Source organism: Sardina pilchardus, chromosome 21 (genome assembly GCF_963854185.1).
Source record: "Sardina pilchardus chromosome 21, fSarPil1.1, whole genome shotgun sequence".
Taxonomy (NCBI): Eukaryota; Metazoa; Chordata; class Actinopteri; order Clupeiformes; family Clupeidae; genus Sardina; species Sardina pilchardus.
This window is the reverse complement of record NC_085014.1, coordinates 9,130,844-9,152,092: the sequence shown is the minus strand read 5'-3', so window position 1 is coordinate 9,152,092 and position 21,249 is coordinate 9,130,844. Positions and strand designations below refer to the sequence as shown.

The 21,249-nt window shown below is 42.6% G+C and overlaps 1 protein-coding gene across 1 annotated transcript in view; it reads left to right on the top strand.

Moving 5' to 3' along the window:
* slc36a1 (solute carrier family 36 member 1) overlaps window positions 1-15,812 on the top strand; it is a 58,160-nt gene extending 42,348 nt beyond the window's left edge. Inside the window, exon 12 of the mRNA XM_062524990.1 lies at window positions 12,257-15,812. Coding sequence (XP_062380974.1) covers window positions 12,257-12,525 — 269 coding nt within the window. The 3' untranslated portion in view covers window positions 12,526-15,812. The remainder of the gene's footprint in view (window positions 1-12,256) is intronic.
* Window positions 15,813-21,249: the final 5,437 nt, after the last annotated feature.

Genomic DNA, 21,249 nt, shown 5'->3' with positions numbered 1-21,249 from the left:
GTCAAGCATGTGGGGGCCATGCAAACTACGGAGTACCATTTTGAATAGCTGCGATGAAATTTAGGATGGAAGTGGACTAGCCTGTCGCATCTTTTTTTTTTTTTTTTCACTTCGATTTTCAACTTGTCTTTGAATTCAGGCCTCTGTAGGTTGATCATTTTCATTTTCAGATTTGTTCCTAACACATTACCCATTCCATATCAGTATAGATATACAGCATGATGCCCCCCCCCCAATTGAGATCTGATGTGTTCCTTTAATTTTCTTAAGCAGTGTAGATGTCAGAAATCAGCCATGACCAGTGTGAGTGTCTTAATAGCGACTCCAGGTCAATAAATAAGACCATTTTATGCGTAACGCTATTCGTTGATTGGGTACTAACCCTGATTACTGATTCAGACTGCATCAGTCTTGACTATGGCTGAGATTACCAACATCGTTCTTTGGATTGCTTGCAAGTATTCACACACACACACACACACACACTTTTTTTTCAGTTTTTTTTTTCTTTTGCAGAGACCTCTACATGACTGGGTTGCACAAAGGCAGAAGTCAGATCTGAAATCCAAACTAATGTGATTAATATGGATGTTTGCTCGCTGGCCAAACATGTCCGAAGCGCTAGCTCATCTATCGGAACATTAACGGGTGCAGGCCGGATGTGGAGTCAGACGAGTGACTCACACTCCGCTATCGACCTCCGGGCCGGCCGAGTCAGACTCCGCATTAGGGCGGTGGGTCCAACCCAGAATCCTAGATGAGACACACACACACACACACACACACACACACAGGCCCGTCGCTTGATCTAGCCGGAGCCACAGGGGGCTGCGTTGCAAGGATCAAGCGTCTTGTCTTGTGGTGATGTTTTAAACATATTAAAATTCCCAAAGTATGGGAGATTGATTGTTAGGCTGTATTGGAGGTGATGGCAGAATTTGAGATGAGAAACAAAGACCTATTGCTTGATCCACTTGCCGCAGGCCATATGCTGTTCTAAGAGACAACATTTTATGTTGATGTTTTAAATGCATTTAAATCTTATTATAGAAGATCAACTGCTAGGCAGGGCACAGTAAGTGCTAATGGTAAGATGGTGGAGGTGGTTGATGGCAGTGGTGATGGAAGAGGTAGTATTTGTGGTGACCTTCTCAGGGAGAGATTATTTGTTGGGCAGGGCAGTACAAGGCGGTGATTATCAGTCCAAGTTCAATTTGGAAAAGCTGCAAGTTCTTGATTTAAAAGCAATTGGGGCTGAAGAAAAACCCTTATCTCCAACAAACTTGAAGGGTGTTTTTTTTTTGAGAATTGTATGTTTCAGCTCTTGAAAAATACACTTCAGAATACGTGAGCCCCCATGTTCATGTCCCCCAGAGTGTGCCTCTGTAGCTGCCTGGCAGCTTTAGCTGTTGGTGTAGCAACTCGAGCTAGATGGAACTGATTGGTTTTTTTTTTTCGTACCGACAGTACTCTGTGACCTTGAGAGACAGAGATCTATATGAACGAATGTGGCCATTTTAACCATTAACTATTTTTGGCTGCTTTTACCCGTGTGTTTTGAGTCGTTTTCCTTGTCGATGGCCTATGACCTGAGATTGAGGCTGAGCTGTCTGATAGGCATTGCGTTTCATTAAATTATCTTATTCAAAAGGGCTTAATGTCTCGGTTTACTTTATTACGTGCAGCTAGCTATACGTGACAGGAAAATTGTTTCAAATTTCATCATTTTTATGGAATAAATTACATTTTCTTCCAATATTCTCAGGATGCCAACAAATTCAGCCAGCACCTATTACCATTTAAATGTGTACAGTATGTAGATCTAGCATGTATTCCAAAGTAAGTTTTAGTGTTCAAAGCAGACCTTAGTAGAACCTCCAGAGAATCCTCATCAGACTGTGATGAGGTAGTTCACACCTTGTAGTTTCTTTGTGCCATTTGTTTGTGCCCACTGACTGTGCAGCTCTCTCTGTGTGTGTGTGTGTGTGTGTGTGTGTGTGTGTGTGTGTGTGTGTGTGTGTGTGTGTGTGTGTGTGTGTGTGTGTGTGTGTGTGTGTGTGCGCGTGTGTGCGTGTGTGCGTGTGTGCGTGTGTGCGTGTGTGCGTGTGTGTGTGTGTGTGTCAAAGGGTCCATCTAGCCCCTCTGTCTGATAACAGGATCTAAGGCTTGTATCCCTGTCACACAAGTCCTTTCATGGGAGTGACTGGGTCTGGCAACCTGCCACCCAGGTCCAATTAAGTGCGTGTCAGGTCTGCCCCAAATGAGACAACATGGCTGTGTCTGGACACACCACACAAGCACACCAATGTAATTGTAGCTCACACAAATGACTCTCTCTTTCTCACTTTCTCTCTCTCTCTCTCTCTCTCTCTCTCTCTTCCTCTCTCCCTCACCTCCCTCCTTTTCTCTCTGGGATTTAATCAGATCAAGCAATGAAGTTTGAAATGCTTGAAAGTTACTCTATCCTCTGTAGGTGTTCCTTCCTAAATTGTTTCACAATTTGCGGTGGATGTGCGTAGAATTATCTTTCGCTCAACGGAATAATAGCACACTCACACACCGAGAAAAACTTAGTCAGCATATTTCTGTCCGGCACTTACGAGGACGCTGGGGAGCTCGTAATTAATGTTATTGCAGTCTCTCTGAGTGAGAATGGGCATTGATGCTCATCTAATGGCTTGTTGTGCTTATTTTGACAATGACTGAAATGCTTTCTTTCCATCACAACTACAGTACTCTCAATTGGATTGATGACACTCTCAGGGGGGGTATCATCATGCCTACAGGAAAGCAGTGCTCACTTGAAGTCTATAAAGCTTTCTCTGGGGGGGTGGAATGCTTAAAGACTTAAACATTATGGTTTCAACTGTGTGGAATATATCCATACCTCCTTTCAGGTGTAATGTCTATGTGCGAGCCCTAGCAAGTATAAAGTTCTCTAAGGACAAATAATTACCTTCACAGGGGCATGTTCTTGCTTACAGATCTTAGGTACATCTACAACAGTGTGTGCCAATTCCAAAGAAATGCAAAGTAATATGAATAATATAGATTACATTATTCAAACAAATATGCTGCACCCACAGCTCAACATTAAATTACCTGCAACATTGAGCTAGCTTCTGGGATTTATGGATTTGGCTTTGTTCTGTAGCTCCTCTCATTACACACACAGAAACAGATGTACCACGCTGGCATCTATTTATCCCAAAACAAACAAATATATCTGAGGCCCTGAGAAGGATTTTCCTGACATCTCCCATTTATTTATCAAAGCATTATACAAGTGATTTGCATTCACATACCCGCCTTAAGGGAATATATTTACAGAATCAGAAAAATGCACCAATATTTGGACAATGTCCTAAGTTATCTCGAATAAGACGCACGGCACATATGCCGCAAGGACGTAAACAAGATTGCATCTTGCTTGATCAGGATTGCGTCATGAACATAATGAATGCTAATTCATTGTCTGCACAATCTGTTCAGCCCTCTTAGAAACGCGCATCCCCATTACTTTGCATTAGATTGTAGCCACACGATTTACCTTTTCCCCCCCGTCACTTCAGCTCTTGTGATTGACCTATTTCTTATCTTCACATCTGTCTGGGGCTTTAAGTGAACCTAACGCTCTTGACCAGTGTAATGGCAGTCCTTAATAACCATCTGGTATAATGCAAGAGCACTTGTGCTAGTTTATTGACACCTCGTGCTCTCCGACCAGAGATTGATATGGAGGACTCTGACTCAAGCATCCCCTGGGCCCAAATCAATTTTTGCATTCAAGTGGAAGTTGTCAAACTTGCCTCGTGTGCAGATCAAGGAGCCGCTCTGCTGGAGCAGTGCCTTGTAAAAAAAAAGATAGCTAAAACAGAGGCTCAAGCTCGTTTCTCACGAATCTGGAAGTGGAGCATTTTGTATTTTTATTATTATTATTATTATTATTATTATTGGGGGCCAAGCAGCGAAGCTGCGAGGCAACCCATAGTGATTGTACGTATTCTTATTATTATTATTATTATTACACATTGCCCATTTCCCAGCCAACCATACACTCCAGAGTTCTGAAATTTGGCACACTCATTCAACTTCAAATTTGCCCGAATCTATTAAATTTACAGACAACAAACCCCAAAACTCCAGCGCCACCAACAGGTCAGGCTGAATTTTTCTAAAAGTTACCCAGGTCTCAAATTTTGTCCATTTCTTACCAAACTTGTCACACATGACCTTCACACAAGGCCACTCAAGACTTATCAGTTTGTTAATTAATATTCAAAAGCGTTTGCTTGTCACAGCCAATCAAAGTTGGCAACGCACCAAAAAACAGCATGTGAACCTATACTCTATGTAACCAAAGAACCATACAGTAAAAAGTTGGGTAATTTGGTACACTTATTCTCCCTGAGCCAATGACCACTTACCTCAATTTCCAGACCCCAGAGCCCAAAACTCCAGCGCCACCAACAGGTCAAAATTCATCAATTTTTCAACAACATTAATGCAAATAACTCTAAAATGCTTAGACCTATCAAGCTGAAACTTGCTCAGTGTATTAAGGCAAAAGGTATGGCCCCACCCACCAATTAACAAGACTTTTCCACAAACGCTGTAGCGCCACCAACAGACCAAGATCAGAACTTTCAAAAAGTTTCACAGGTCACAAATTTCATCCGATTCTCACCAAAATTTGCACACACTATCTTCAGACCATGCCTTCTTATTGCATTGCTTTTTGGAAGAATTGACAAAATTATTTGCCCTTAACAGCCAATCAAAATCGGCGGCGAAGCCGCCACACAGACATTAAACTTAAATCTCTATGGAAGCCATAGAACCATACAGTTAAACGTTTTGAAATTCAACACACATATTCCTCTATGGCCAATGACCACTTTCCACAATTTACAGACTCTTAACCTCAAACCTGTAGCGCCACCAACAGGTCAAAATTCATCAATTTCTCAACAACATTAATGCAAATAACTCTAAAATGCTTAGACCTATCAAGCTGAAACTTGCTCAGTGTATTAACGCAAAAGGTATAGCCCCACCCACCAATTAACAAGACTTTTCAACAAACGCTGTAGCGCCACCAACAGACCAAGATCAGAACTTTCAAAAAGTTTCACAGGTCACAAATTTCATCCGATTCTCACTAAAATTTGCACACACCATCTTCAGACCATGCCTTCTTATTGCATTGCTTTTTGGAACAATTGACAGAAGTGCTCGCCTCTAACAGCCAATCCAAATTGGCGGTGAAGCCGCCACACAGGAAGTGAACCTACATCTCAGCAAGGCTTTCACGTATCAAGACTTGGGAACACATCCCAAGGACACACACACACACAAAAAAAAAAAAATTAGAAATTAATTGGGGCTATTTTCTTAACATCCACTCTCTCTCTGTCCCAAACCCAGACAAAAGCACACACACTCTCCTCTATGGTGGTTGTGGGGGGCGGGGGTTCCATTTGCACACGCCCACTCTTCCATTTCATGTGTTTTGACCACTAGGGGGGCATTATATTCACAGTAACTCAGCTCATTTTTCATTAATGCTTTCATCGGAAGTTAGCTCATTTGTCATTAATGCTTTCATCTCACGCTCTCAAACCCAGACACAAGCACATACACCTTCCTCTATGGTGGTCATGGGGGGGGGGGGGGGGGTTAGCTTTCCCACATTTTCCCATGGACTTCCTGGATGACCACTACGTCTGTCCACCTACTGGGTGGTAAGACACCTGGGATTTTCCGCTGCTGTGCCTCAGCCAGAGGCCATGTGAATCTTAGCAATGCCACAGCCTCGAAAGGGATAGAGGGACTTACTCACTGTTAAACATCCTGCTGGTTCATTCTCTATATATAGCCCACTCTCGCCACAGTTTTCTCTGCGACGGTGGGTGAAAATTTGGACGATTTGGAGCTGAGCATTGTGGGTAAATCCCTCCCAAAGAGTTTATTGGGAGCCAAGCAACAACATTAATGCAAATATCTCTGCTATGCTTGAACCTATCAAGCTGAAACTTGCTCAGTGTATTAAGGCAAAAGTCAAGGCCCCACCCACCAATTAACAAGACTTTTCCATGATTGCTGTAGCGCCACCAACAGACCAAGGTCAAAACTTCCAAAAAGTTTCACAGGTCTCAAATTTCATCCGATTCTCACCAAAATTTGCACACATCATCTTCAGACCATGCTTTCTTATTGCCTTGCTTTGTGGAACAATTGACGGAAGTGCTGGCCTCTAACAGCCAATCCAAATTGGCGGCGAAGCCGCCACACAGGAAGTGAACCTATATCTCAGCAAGGCTTTCATGTACCAAGACCAAACTTAGAACATGGGCTCAGAACCCTATTAAGAGAGGCCTCAATAACTTTGGTGCCCTTTGACAACTGTGGGGGCGCTATAGTAACAGGAAGTAGGCTCATATCTCAGCAACGGTTTCAAGTATCAAAACCAAACTTGGTATATGGACTTGGGACCCCACCCTGAGGACGCACAATACATTTGGAGTACTCTGACCACTAGGGGCGCTATAATTAGCAAAACTTTCTCGGATCAACACCAAACTTGGCACGTGGACTTGTGGGCACATCCTGAGGACCTACACTAAATTTGGTGGCGTTTGAACACTAGGGGCGCTATAATTAGCAAAACTTTCTCGTATCAACACCAAATTTGGTATGTGGACTTGTGAGCACATCCTGAGGACCTACACTAAATTTGGTGACGTTTGAACACTAGGGGCGCTATAATAAACAACACTTTCACCTATCGAAACAAAACTTGGTAAGTGGACTTAGGAACACATCCCAAGGACACACACACACAAAAAAAAAATTGAAATTAATTTTGGCTATTTTCTTCACATCTACTCTCTCTCTGTCTCAAACCCAGACACAAGCACACACACCCTCCTCTATGGTGGTCGTGGGGGGGTTCCATTTGCACATGCCCACTCTCCCATGTCATGTCTTTTGACCACTAGGGGGGCGCTATAATCACAGGAAGTCAGCTCATTTTTCATTCATGCTTTCATCTCTCTCTCTCTCTAACCCAGACACAAGCACACACAACCTCCTCTATGGTGGTCGTAGGGTGGGGGGTTCCATTTGCACACGCCCACTCTCCCATTTCATGTCTTTTGACCACTAGGGGGGCGCTTCAATCACAGGAAGTCAGCTCATTTTTCATTAATGCTTTCATCTCTCTCGCTCTCTAACCCAGACACAAGCAAACACACCCTCCTCTATGGTGGTCGTGGGGGGGGGGGGGCGTTCCATTTGCACACGCCCACTCTCCCATGTCATGTCTTTTGACCACTAGGGGGGTGCTATAATCACAGGAAGTCAGCTCATTTTTCAGTAACGCTTTCATCTCTCTCTCTCTCTCAAGCCCAGACAAAAGCACACAAATACTCCTCTATGGTGGTCACAGGGGGAGGGGCAGAGGGGAGTTTGTCTTTCCAAATTTCCAAAGCTTGGCCCCCACATTGCTGCTCGCAGCTTTAATTATTATTATTATTATTCAGACTTAGTCTTTGTCACCTGTCAAATGTCCTTGTTAGTTTTTAATCATGTTTTAAGTAAAATTTTTGCCAATGAAATCTAGAAGCTTATAGCTGACACTGTGGTCTGTATTCTTTAACCCTACAGCTCTCTGGTTGTCTTCATCTCTGTTGTTCTCGCTGTGTGTCCTGTTTCCCAACCTCTTCCTCTTCCTCTCCCTCTTCTTCCATCGCTCTCTTCTTGTCTATTCCCATCTCTATCTCTTTGTCACTTTCTCTTCATTTGTGTGGGTCTCTCTCTTCTCTTCTCTTCTCTTCTCTTCTCTTCTCTTCTCTTTTCTTCTCTCTCTCTCTCTCTCTCTCTCTCTCTCTCTCTCTCTCTCTCTCTCTCTCTGACGATTTGCTGACTGAACATGCAGTGACATGGTGACATGACAAGGTTGACTCAGGGTGAACCACTAAGCAAGAGCAGAAATTCTTTCATGTCTGAGCTGGCAGGGGTTCACCGTCCACACATTACACCTTTGGCAAACAGACATTTTTAAACAAACGGGAACAACATCACCCAAACATGCTGTTTTAACTTGGTGAAAGTGAAACTGAAGTTTTCCCACATATCCACATTGGTCTAAGTGTTCACAAATAGTTGTGTGAATCCGTGATAAAACCTCCGTTTCAATAGCTAAGATAAACAAGGCCAAACTGCATGAACAAATTATGCATTCATAGCCATAGCGTTTCTGTTGCAATCAAAATCAACCTAAGCAAACACGGTCTCACACCCAACTCGTCGAACGAGGACGCATGCAGCCGTGAACCTCACTGCTGTTCATCTGTCAATCATCACGTAAAGCCCGCCCTGACAATGTGATTGGTCCGAACAGCTCTGTATCTCGAATAGTAGCAGCTGATCGGAGCAGTGCCAGACCGAAGTTCCCTGCAGAAAAAGAATGTAGGCGGGGCTAAACTTCGGTCTGGCATCCAGGCTAACTCACAGGCTTGGCTTGAGTGGAAACTTTTGTCTATGTTTTCTTAAAGAGACATTATGATTGAGTCAATATGAGTTTGTTTGTTTAACATTAGTGAGCTCATTTGCCTTGCAGACAGTAACACTGCTGATGACGCCTACACAATTCTGTGGGTGACTTGAATGTATTTTGCTGATACAGTATATCTGGTGATGGCCCCCTGTTAAAGGCATTCTTTCATTTTCACTGAGTTTCTGACCAAAAGACCAAATCAGTCTCAGCAGCTAATGGGAACAACTACCATATTTTGGTGACCCTACAGGTGTTAGTTACCTGCGATTTCCTTAAAAATGGTGAAAAAGTCCATAATGTCATAACTACTGTATATTACCACAACATTGGGAAAAGGTCTCAGGGCCAGATGTACATAGATTTGCGAACGTAGCGTTAACTGCACCATAGCCAACACGCTGAAAGCGCACGTCGTGATACTTCAATGTACTGTACGTCTTATTTACCAATCCTGAAATTCGTTGGGGAATCTATGCCTTTCTTTCTATTTTTTCCCCTGCACACTTCACGCAACTTATCCTGTTCATCGCTTTCCAGAGCAACTACATTTAGCCACCCCCCAGTCTGGTTTGTTTCAGATCACTTGAGAAACTTTTGGGATGAAATTGTTCTTCTCCCACACTCTCGTTGTTTCCGTCTAATGAAAACAGAGGGATCTGTCAGGTAGGTCAAGAGGGCCTCGTTGTCTAATCGCCATCCCCGGGCGACTAATTAGCAATCAGACTCAGGGAAGGAGACCTACGGGAGCTCAAGTGAGCGATCCTTGTGTTGAGGAAGTCACAAGCGCTTCCAGCACCACACCTACGCCAGAGAAGAAGGGTCGGATATCCGAGTTACGGTGATTGACAACTTCTCACCCCAAGCGAGACATGGCCACATGGCTGCAAGAAAAGGAAGGGGGAGCCGATGCCTGTGCCAAAGCCATCGATATCTCAAAGTTGCGACACTACCGTTGACTCCCGTGAACAAACAATGGCGGCACTTCCGGGATCTATTCCATTGAGAATGAATGAATATAATACGACTTTTCTACATGACTTATAGTCGTGTGCATAATAATGCATTTTCATTGAGTAATGTATATGTATGTGGAAATGCAGTTTATAGTCATTTTCATCGAGTATTCACCGTAAATATTAATGCGATCGCTGCTGTCAATCCCGTAGTAAACCAGGGACCGAGGAAACTACTGAGTCTACCCACTAACCACGTGACCGCTCTAATCTGGCTTTAACATGGAAGTCAACGGCTGTCGCAACTTTGAGATATCGATGGCTTTGGCCTGTGCAACTAATGAAATGTGGTTGGGGGGTGGGTGGGTGGAGGGTGGGGGGGGGGGTTGGGGATCTGAAGGTCTTTTGAATGTTAAATGAGCTCTGTTCTCCAGGCTGGGCTGATGAATTCAGATAGACAGGCGCAGATAAAAGGAAGGCTCACGCCAGCGGAACAGTTAAACGTGCTGCACTGGGCCACGGGAGGAGTTGATGAAGGAGACCGGGAGAAGTAGAGAAGGAGAGAGGGAACAGAGAGAGAAAGAGAGAGAGAGAAAGAGCACGCTCCTTCTGCTTGGCCTGGATGGGATCCAAGAGAGAGATGTTTGAGCATTTCTAATGAGATGTTGGTGTTTGGCGATGGCAGTTGCTTTCTCCCCCCCCCCCCCCCCCCTGAATCTTCATGGTCATAAAGGGAGACCATGCTGAGGGGTGTTTACAGATGGCGCTTGAGGAATGGCACTCTGCTACTACAGTTAGAGATTTGCTTTTCCTGCCCTGTCACACTTGATGGATTTTAGTTTTCCCCCGAAGTAAAAATTGCCCACTCTTGACACAATGACACTCAGACCAAGCTGCAGCACTGGCAACCTACCAATGTCCTGTTTGTCATGTCAAGGGACTCGGGTTTTTGTGCGACTTAACGCATTGTGTTGAGATGGGAAGGGATTTTCGACTCTTAAAAACTCGCCGAGTGTGTTTGACTCCTGGTGGTGGTGACACGAAGGCCCCTTCTCTGCTGGTGTGTGAGAAGGAGCGACCCAGTCGCACTGCCCAATCTGTCGCGCTCCCAGCTGGGGAGCGTTAAGTTCGGCCTCCGCTGCTCCCGTCGTCCGTGGCGCGAGGCGAGGCGAGGCGATCTTCTGAAGAGGCCGGGCGACGCGTTAGCCGCTGAGCTCTCCCAGCGAGCGTTCGGTAACACGCGACACAAAAGATTGACCTTCGCTCCGCTCCTCGAAGTTAATTTGACAGATTTCTGTGAAATCGTAACAAAGGGCAAATGAATGTGCTTCAAAGAGCCCCTTTATCCACCTCCCTTAATGCGCGTCAAGTTCACAGAGCAAGGTGTGTGTGTGTGTGTGTGTGTGTGTGTGTGTGTGTGTGTGTGTGTGTGTGTGTGTGTGTGTGTGTGTGTGTGTGTGTGTGTGTGTGTGTGTGTGTGTGTGTGTGTGTGTGTGTGTGTGTGTGTGTGTGTGTGTGTGTGTGTGTGTGTGTGTGTGTGTGGTTACAGTTCCTCAGCAGCAACAGCACAGTGACAGGGAAAAGGACGTGTTGCCACCTCTGGGACCAAGTGTCTGTGGTGCAGGACTTTTTGAAGATTTAATAGCCTTCCTCGGCTCCCTACAGAGTGCCCGGCGCACAGAGACAGGGAGAGGGGGAACGGTGGGTTATCGACACTGGCGTATTTGGGGGAAAACCGCACGTCACCAACTGTCTCTGCACCACCACAACACACACACTCCCTCTACCCTCAACACACACTCTGACAAACGCAAACACACTTACACATCCGTTCATACTCACTCGCTCACACTACTCTCTCAAGTCACTGTCAGGAGTGTCTTCTGGCTGAGTGGCAGACGAGTCCAAGCCTCTCCTGGCTGAAACTGTAAATCTTCAAGAGTGTACAATTCATGCCCAATTTCAGAAGTGGCCCTAAGCCATTTTGGCAACTTCAGACTAGCTTATCTCAGTAGCTACTTTTTTTTTGATGTGCAATCAGTTCACATACGTTACAGTGTCATTCATGTATTAGACACTTGACATATGTCACCTGTCAAATGATGATGGTCTAAATATGGGTTTACCTGTACAAACACCAACAGCATGAGGTGCAAGCTTCATGTTTCTATTTGTTGCAATAGTCTGCCTGCAGACTGCTCAAAAGTGTTCTAGCTCTAACTTTTTTTCAATGCTCATAGAGACTTAAATACTGTACTTGTAGATCACCTCACAGGGTGACCATACAGTACGTACGTTTTCAGAGTATGTATATTTTCAGAGAAATCCTTTCTCCTTCTTTCCCTCAGTCTCTCCCCCTCTCTCTCTCTTTCATTCATTCATTCAATCTTTCTTTCTTTCTCTTTCTCTTTCTCTTTCTCTTTCTCCCTCTCTCTCTCTCTGTATCTTTGCTGTCCTACGTGTCCGTGTATTTTGTGTTGTGCGCGTGAGGATCAGGAACTTTGATATTTTTCCCATCTTATAATTTCCTTTGAAGCCCTTTGCCGACACTATATAATTATATTGTTATTTCTGTATATACTGTATACTAGTATATAGTCTGAGTTGAATGTCGTGGGATATTTCAACTCACGGAACGTCTCTCGGCCAATCAGAAACAAAGAAACAGCTCCATAGAACCCAATTGTTATATAATTCCGTATACATAATTCTGTATCATTTCCCCCCCTTTCCTCTCTGGCAGGTGCTCTGGCCGTCCTGATCCCGGAGCTGGACCTGGTGATCTCCCTGGTGGGCTCCATCAGCAGCAGTGCCTTGGCCCTCATCATCCCTCCCCTGCTGCAGCTGCTCACCTTCCACAACGAGGGCATCTCCTGCTGGGTGGTGCTGAAGAACGTCCTCATCAGCATGGTGGGGCTGGTGGGCTTCGTGGCCGGCACCTACATCTCCATCGAGCAGATCATCAAACGCAACCATCAGCGGCACAACGACCTCTCCTTCCAGGTCATGTGATGTGATGTGACGGGAGGAGGAGGACAGTGGGGGAGGACGACGACACAAAGGTTTCTGACGTGGTCTTACACTGACTGACGGACCTCTTTTATTTTTCAAATGCTGTACCACAATCGGGTTTTGATTTTGATTCCACTCACAGATTATCTGCTGTTGTTATATTATTTCTCTTTTTTTTTACGGATTGCTACTGGTGACTTGTTTTTATAGCGGTTATCGTGTTGGTACTGTTTTATTGTGTTTTATTCTGCATGGGGTTCTGTGCTCGCAATCCCACAGGTGATTATTGCAAATCTCTTTCTTTTGAAGGCCTTGGTTTCCATCACATTGCTTCATTACATTTTAACATTCGTAATATTACAAAACATGTCAAGCTTTTGACACTTCATTAGCTTTATCTTATTATTATTATTATTAGTAGTAGTAGTATTATTGTTATTGTGTTATTATATTATTATTATTACACATTGTAAATTCCCGCATTGTAAATGATGTCACATATTTGACATTATTGTAAAAAAAAATGTGGAAAATATTATGGCTGTTGTATGGGCAGCTGAGAAGGATTTTCAATGAGCTCCTAATGTTAAGTTAAGTGGTCCTTGACCTTTTGGCGTACGTACCTCATGCTGAAGTTGATTTACACATTTTGCACATATTCGCAGCAGACAGTCATTGCTTCATTATTTCAATGGTTTACTTGTTGTGTTTTGGGTACTAGCTAGGTGTATACTTCACTGATCAGACTTCACTGATTCTTAATTTGCAAGAGGGGCCACTGTTCCTGCAGTTGAACAGGAGTTAACGTTTCATAAGTTACTGACTGACCTAAGTCCCTCGGCACCGAACAAACTCCTCACGGTGGACAACGCCCCTGTTTTAAAGCTCATTCCCCTTGAAATAAGAAGCCGATAATTGGGAGCAGTACTATTTTAATGGACCACCCTCCTTAGCTGTGGGGCTTAGGTTGTCTGAGACCCGACCAGAGCTTCCTTCTCAAACGGTGTGCTCAAAAAAAGACTTGGAAGTATTTGTCTCCTCAATGTGGTTTTCAAAGATATGGCGAGATCAAAGGGGGCGAGTAGAGGGAGTGGGCCCGTGTGACAGAAAACATTAGACAAAACCCAAGCGTGCAGAATTCAACAAGATGAGCGCATTTTCAGGTCTCCGACTAAAGTGAAAATTAAATTCTTCTTGTAGTGCACCATTAAAGCCAGCGTCTGCCCCTGCACTGGCTCGTTGGAGTCGATGTTTTCGGTAGAACTTGCAAAGGTGTGTAGGTAGGACTGAAACTTCTATGTGTTTTTTGTTGTTGTTGTTGGTTTTTGTTGGGTTTTTTTTAGCTTTCTTTTCAACTATTACCAAAGTGCATTTTAATTATTCATCAATGGTCTTTTGAGTTATTTTTTAATGTGTGATGAAATGCATTGAAATGTTGTGATTTTCAGTGTTATAACCTCAAGGGGATCGGTTCAGGGATGATGTCTTCCAGATAAGGAAATTATATTAATTGGGAAAATTAGCAAAAAGAAAGTGATTTTTTGATGAAGATACAACTTTTGTTGTTTTCACATCATTTCATAATCTGCAAAATAATATGCTATCAACCTCTGTTCTATATTGCTAATCAGCAGTCGCCACTGTTTGAAGCATTTTTCTTTTTCTTATTTTTTTTTTTTTGAGATATGGTTATTGTTTAATTTTGTCTTTACCCTTTTCACGGGGAGTCTGTATATACAAATAGAATAGTTGCCAGTACCGTTATGATTATGTATGGTCCCATATAATGGTGAAGACAATCCATAAGCCATGGCAGCCATTGCTATCTCTATGAAGTTATCATGCAATTTAAATTCCTTAAACATAATGTTGGATGTCTTGACAGTGCCACCAAATTCAAGGCTACAAGTTATCAGCACAATGTCTAGACAATAATAGAAATGACGACCTTTGATATTTACATTTACATGTATTCATTTAGCAGACACTTTTATCCAAAGAGACTTACAGATCTTAAAATACTACAGACAAAATGGAATATTTTCGTCATTGTCTAAGCAGTCCATTTGAACTAATTTCTTATGTAGCGTTTTAGGTCAACTTGGCTTTTTTTTTTTTTTTTTGGTGCTTAGATAGATAGATAGATAGATAGATACTTTATTGATCCCCAAGGGGAGATTAATTCATTGGCATGTCTTTACCATTATTTGCAACTTTTCTATTTTTCTTCAGAGTCCAAAAAACATAATTTGGTCAGTATAATCCAGTACTGCTGTAATTTTAGTCATTTTTTATTTGTGGAATTTCTAAATGCTCATTCGAATTATATTGATTTTAATATTTAGGGATTGTTTTTTTTGTTTGTTTTTGTTTGTTTTCCTCAATTTTCCTCACCAGATTCCACATAATAGTATATACATACACAGATATCAATGAAGCATATACCTGAATGAAATGTTTAGAGCGTTGAAAGCACTTTGGAGACCATCAGAATCGCTTATGTTCATCAAGTTCTGATTCTATGCTAACCGCAGCCACCGCTCTTGTGTACCATAGCAGCTCTTGACTCTACACTAATGATTAAACGCCAAGTTCAGATTTTGGTTTGGAAGAGGAAAAGGATTACCTCCTTCTTTGCACTTTAGGAGTGATCTTTTTGAGCTAATTGACTATAATAGTTTTTTTTTAATGTTTCAAAGTTTTTTTTTTTTTTTAAGTTTGTAAAGCCTTAATGATACTGTATATTATGCTTGCCAAAATGACATGACAGAAACTGACACAGAAGCCACGTTTGCAGTCCGACACGACGCCATGCATCACGCATCACAAGGGAATTCTAAACATAGCTGGTTATGACCCACACACAGCCTGGAATCTCTCACAAGCAAGAGTTTCTTCATCTGTGTAGTCGTCTAGTTCCTCAAGCCTGTTCTTCTCCCCCTCTGGCCATCCATTTGTTTAACTCAAGTGATCGTTAATTGAATTATCCTAACGAGCCTTCCGATGAAAGTGTCAGATGGGAGATTAAACAGGACTGGAACGTATTGGTCCTGAACGGGACAATCTGCAGAAGTAGCGTTGATGACCTGTGCTCACAGTTATTAGTTCACATGTTTGTTCTTGCTCATGTGATGTACTCTCTCTTTTTTTTCCTCAGTGAGGCTTTGTTAAGGTGTGCTAATAAGGTGCTATATGATTCAGTGCAAATATGAAAATGTTTTTTTTGTTGACTAAATTTGGCTGATGTGTTTATTTGTTGATGCTGTCAAATAAAAGAAATACTGAGCAGATAATGACAAGGTTTATCATTTTTGATCAAGTACAAGTCATTTCCTCTTAGAAATTGAACAGTCCGTTTCAAAAAGCTCAAGGAACAATTTACGGCCGGCTCAGAACCGCTTAACTTAGAGAGGGAGGTGAACAACAGTGGACAACCAGCATAGATTTCACTTTAAAAGTAATCAGGAACAATGAAGAACTGCGGTCAAACAAGATGTTTAGGGGGAGAAAACAGGACGTATGTGAGTGTGCAGGCATCAGTGTATTGTTGAGAAGGATGAGTAAGAGCTCATGGAAGTGATTACAGGTGCCTGTGGGAGAGGAATCGGCCAAAGTGCCCACAGCAGAGCAAATGGGACGGATCGAAAAGGGACCCACGGAGAGAAAAACGACCCCTTATGTAGCCAAAACCTTCCACCCAGGTGTGGGCCACTGTTGGGCCAGACCGGTCCTGTAATTGGAACACTGGCCATGCCAGGCCCAGAGCCATATAGATACGTACTATCTATATGGCTCTGGCCAGGCCTAAAGAGAATACTGGGGGTCATAATAACAACAATGCACATTTTTCCTCACATAATTTTAAAACCATATACATGTAGTAATATGAAAATATTCATGAATGTGATTCCAGTCCTTTGCCTATTTTGAAGAAACTTCCCAACCTTGGCTTTTCTCAATAGCAGTAGAGATTTTTATATTTTCAAGTGGAAACACTCTGTCATGGCAGATTGCAACAGGTGTTGTCCTGTGAAAAGTACCTAGGCCTACTGTTATTAATATGGCTGTTCTTCAAGTAGACTATGTGACTTCTTTAAACGTTATTTTTAATGATAATGTTATTATATGTCTTTATTGTTTGCTAAGAACCATAACCTTAACCACAGGCTTTGAAGCTTGTTATGGTAAGGATATGAATTAAATCATATTTTTTTAATTATTCTGCCTTAATAAATCATAATTCACAATGGTACCCACTGTACCTAATGCTTTAGTTGATGTGTTGTTTATGCATGAGGTTCAAATGAGAGAACCTCATTTAACCGCACATTTTTATTCCTGACGATTCACAAGATATTAAGGAATAGATTGATATATAAATCATGAATTAATTCATGCATGAATTCATGATAATTGACGTACTCTTTCTGTCAAATGTTACTGTTTTTTCAAATACTCTCTCTGTCATATTATGGGATAGTCCGTTCACATGACTTTATATGCTGAACTGAGTCACGGTGTGCGTTTGATTTGATGTGAAACAGCTCTGTTAATGTAATCTGCCTCAGTGATAATGACTGATCATTTCCAACTGTGTTCTCTGATGAACATAAGCATTAACGCTAACAGTGGTGTGTCCATGCTCACATGCCGACGGCTGTTGTAAACTACAGGGGATGCCAGCGCTCCTATAGAACTTCTGTGAGTCAGCATCAGCAGTATGTGCTGTCATTCTCAACACAATCTTTTTAGTGCCTCAAACTTCAGACAAAGTTTTCAAATTGTTTTTAAAAAGTGCACGTCCCAGGCTAAAGTAAATTAACTGGGCCTACATCTGTTTCACTACATTACGTTTCTGCCAGGGGCCTTTAATCACAGCACTGATCCCTGTCAGAAAAATGTCCAGAAAATATAATTGCCAAAATATATGCCAAAATACAGAAATGTACTCTTCAAAATTGGTCTAATTTCTGCTTGTCCACTCTTCTGTAATTGGTCTAAAGGAGAATGTGTTATGAGAGTGGCACAGGGACATCTATTAAAGATGAAGCAGAGCTGAGCACATGTATGTTGGAGTTCACGTGTACCTCTGTTCATGCCTAGGCTACTAATGTGTCTGCAATTAAAAGGCCTGTCTGCTTTAATATTAGTGATCACATTACGTCCTAAGAACAAAGTGCTCTTTTATGACTGAAATGTGTGCGTGCGTGACTTTCCTAACGCTTTGCTTAATTCACAGCGCTGGAAAGGTCAGTTGCAGGACTCTCCCTGTGTCTGCTGGTTGCAAGTTGCAAGAGTCAGCTAAAGTTTTCTGCTGAGCCTATGAAAGTATACACACAGAGCATCTACTATACCAGACCTTAGTGGACCACATTTCTCTACCTTCTCTCGCATGCGGTATCTCCTGACTATACAGAGACTATGGCCTTGCCTGATCTGGTCTGTCTGAAGTTGCTGTAATTGAGCCGTGGGGAGCTTAAGGTGGCACGTGATGGAGGAGATGCTGAGAGCGATGCATCGCCGGGCACCTGGATCTCGTGTGTGGCACGTCTCGTGTGGCTCTGGTGGATTGATCACATCTCCTTCCCCTCCTCCTTCAACCAGCCACTGCGATCAGTGGCAGCAGCGCATGTTAAGGAGCTATGAGCTCAGTTCAGTGGGAGTTCATGGCAGCACTTTGGCAATGCGGCCGGCCTCTGACCTGATCACGGCCTCTGGTTTTATGTCCCTGACATGTGTGTGTGTGTGTGTGTGTGTGTGTGTGTACACCTGCGGGTGGCTTCGACATGTTATTGGAAGTTTTACAGACCATAGCCAGAAAGGTCCTTTTATTGTCCTGCTTCCAGTGTGGTTGACTCATACAGACGAGCCCTGCATGGGCGTGAGTGAGCATGGGCGATAAAAGTGCTCTCTAATAGTGTAAACAATCTGACCACTCTGGCAGCATGACATCCCGAGACTATACGTCCCGTAAATGAGCAGCGGAGCATGGATAACTGGAAATTGCCTCTTCTTCTTCTTCTTCATTGAGTTCTGGCTGATTGAGATATTCTCAAGCAGCTCTCATAAGACTTCTTTTGCGTATCACACATTAGAAATTTGTTTGCAAGCCCATTTCTTCAGCTTAATTAGACATTAGAGTATCTAGGATACACAATAAATACCCCCTCAATGGGTTTCCTCCGAGCTTTTCTTCATCGTGGGACCATTAGGCCACAGAAGCCACTTGTAACCGTTATTCTCCTTGACAGGTGCACTTCTTGTCCCCTGCTTTGCAATGCTAAGCAACGGGACCTCCATTTTTTGGCCGTCGTGAACTGTGCACCTGACTCCAGCATCTGGTGGGGGGTTTGGGGGGGTGGGGGGGTGGGGGGGACACGGTCCTACTCTTGTGTGGCACCTGCAGGCATGACCCACCCCGGCAAGCGGGCGACTCGCTGAACCGTCTGCCTCATGCGACCCCCGGACATGTCACGTCGCGGCTCGCTCCCCGTAATGCTTCCCGACATCGCTGCGCCGGATGACGCACCATGTCCCTGGCTCCTCCTAAGGGGCCCTGGGCTATGCTGTGCGCTTACTGATCGATTTCTCCCCAGCCTGGTGTAGATATTCTATTGCAAGGGTCCCCAAATGTTTCAGCCCATTCAGTCATGGTGCCAGTGACTCACGACCCCCACTATCCCCGAAGGTGGTAGAAGTATGTTAAATGCTAATTAACCTGTTGACACTGATGCTGTTGCTAATGTTGTTAGCCTGGGAAAACAAAATTGAAAGGCTTTTACTTGAAATGTAACTACTATTTTTTATCTTTTGTTACAATTATGGCTTTCTGAAGAAGCAAAACAGCTTGGTTTTAACTTCAAAACTGTCAACTTCATATGTGGGGACAAAACTTAGTCCTTTAGATAGCACAGAAAGTTGATGTGTAGTAAGTACCTTTTCTGAGAGGTTTATATCACTGGAATTTCCAGTCACAATTATGGCTAAAATAAATGTTCTTTAATTGCCCTAGGGCTAGCGCCAGTAGGCCTACTATCACCTTTATTACCCAACTAACACCAGTTAATTCATGTCCACTGGTCAAAAATTAGATTTTGTTTTTTTTAAACCGTTGCCCTCTCATGTGTGGTACATTGGATATATTGTTGTCCAGTCCAGTTTATAAAAACACACTTGAATGGAGTCACAATGAAAAGTTCGATCTTTGTTTTTATTATCTTTTCCCCTTTCTTTTGATATGGATGGCACAGTGTCCTTTTTAATGTTGTCATCAAGTTGTGTGATACACTCTTAATTCACTTCTCATTATATTACATCCATAATTTAGTCCTGCATTGGAGATTTATAAAAAAATATGATTCTCATAAATATAATACCCCGCATACTGTTAATGACAATGTGCAAAAAGCTGGAAAGAACAAAGACATCAATCAGCTCTGATTCAACTCCTGAAATGAGATCCAATAGAGTCCATTTCTGACAGTTTTCTGAGGTAACCTTCATTAATTTGAAAATAAAAAACATAAGTTATATCCATTAAAAAAACATTTATTTTAACATTCCTTGTGCCTTCAATTTTGTAAAACATTCATGGATCATTTAATACATATGGTAGATGCCTGAGTGGGGACTTCAAACAAGAAACATCCTTCTTTTAATCTCTCTGTTTCTTCCCACAAAGCTGCACTGAACTGCTCCTTCGAAACAGAATTATAAAATGGCCACCACAAATCACCAAATATTGATATGAAACGTTATGAAATTAAAAATGGGAGCTCTTGTTTGTGTTCAAACATTTGGGACTCATTAAAACCATATATAACTCTTGTCAGAATAATAATATACTTTATCCATTTCTCATAATATATTCTCTCTATTAAACAACTTCATGTCCTCTTGATTAAAAAAAGAACTCCTGCATTACAAGTTGTTGCTAAGGTTCCAGTATGCACAAAGTAAAGGCCCCACTTAACGTAATGAAAGATTCGTAATTGGTTTTGAGAAATCATCTCAAATGAATGTGCTTAATTAAGAAAAATCGTGTCATAGTGTTCGATCCTTGCGCTGCCCTCTAAAATGGCATCAATTGTTGCCAAAAGTGAATTATTTTGAGGGTATAATGACAGCTCCTGGTGTGTTACTTTTGCCCTCCTAATGCAATCAGGAGCATTTTGTCCTGATTCAAACATGCAAAGAGATGCCAAAGATATATAGCTTCATTTACAAAAGGAAGGACATGTGCTAAACCAGGTAAAAACTCTTATTTGCCTCCTTTTTCCTTCATACAATGGCATGTATAGCTGCACCGCAGTGGTGACTCTTCTCAGAAACATTGCCTTCATGACTCTGTGCGCTGGTCTGAACAGTAGGCCCTTTTCTGGCTTAATTGTGTAAATCAACCCCACGAACCTTCTCCATCATGAAACCCTTCAGTGCACATATACATTATGAGCTATGAGCTACACAATCAAATGTGTTTAGCCATTAGGGGGGAAGTTCATCATTCAGAAGAGCACATCAAGCCTCCAGAATGAGAGAGTAGCATTATCAGCCAGGAGAAATGAAAGGTGACGGTAATACCTGGAGGTGCTCTTCATTCATAGTGAGTCTGACACTTCCCATTGCATCTCACACAAAACTGCCTACGGCTACTAGGTCTCTCCTTAATATCCCTGTGGAATAATAACATTAATAACGATAATAAATAATAAAAAAAAAGCTTCT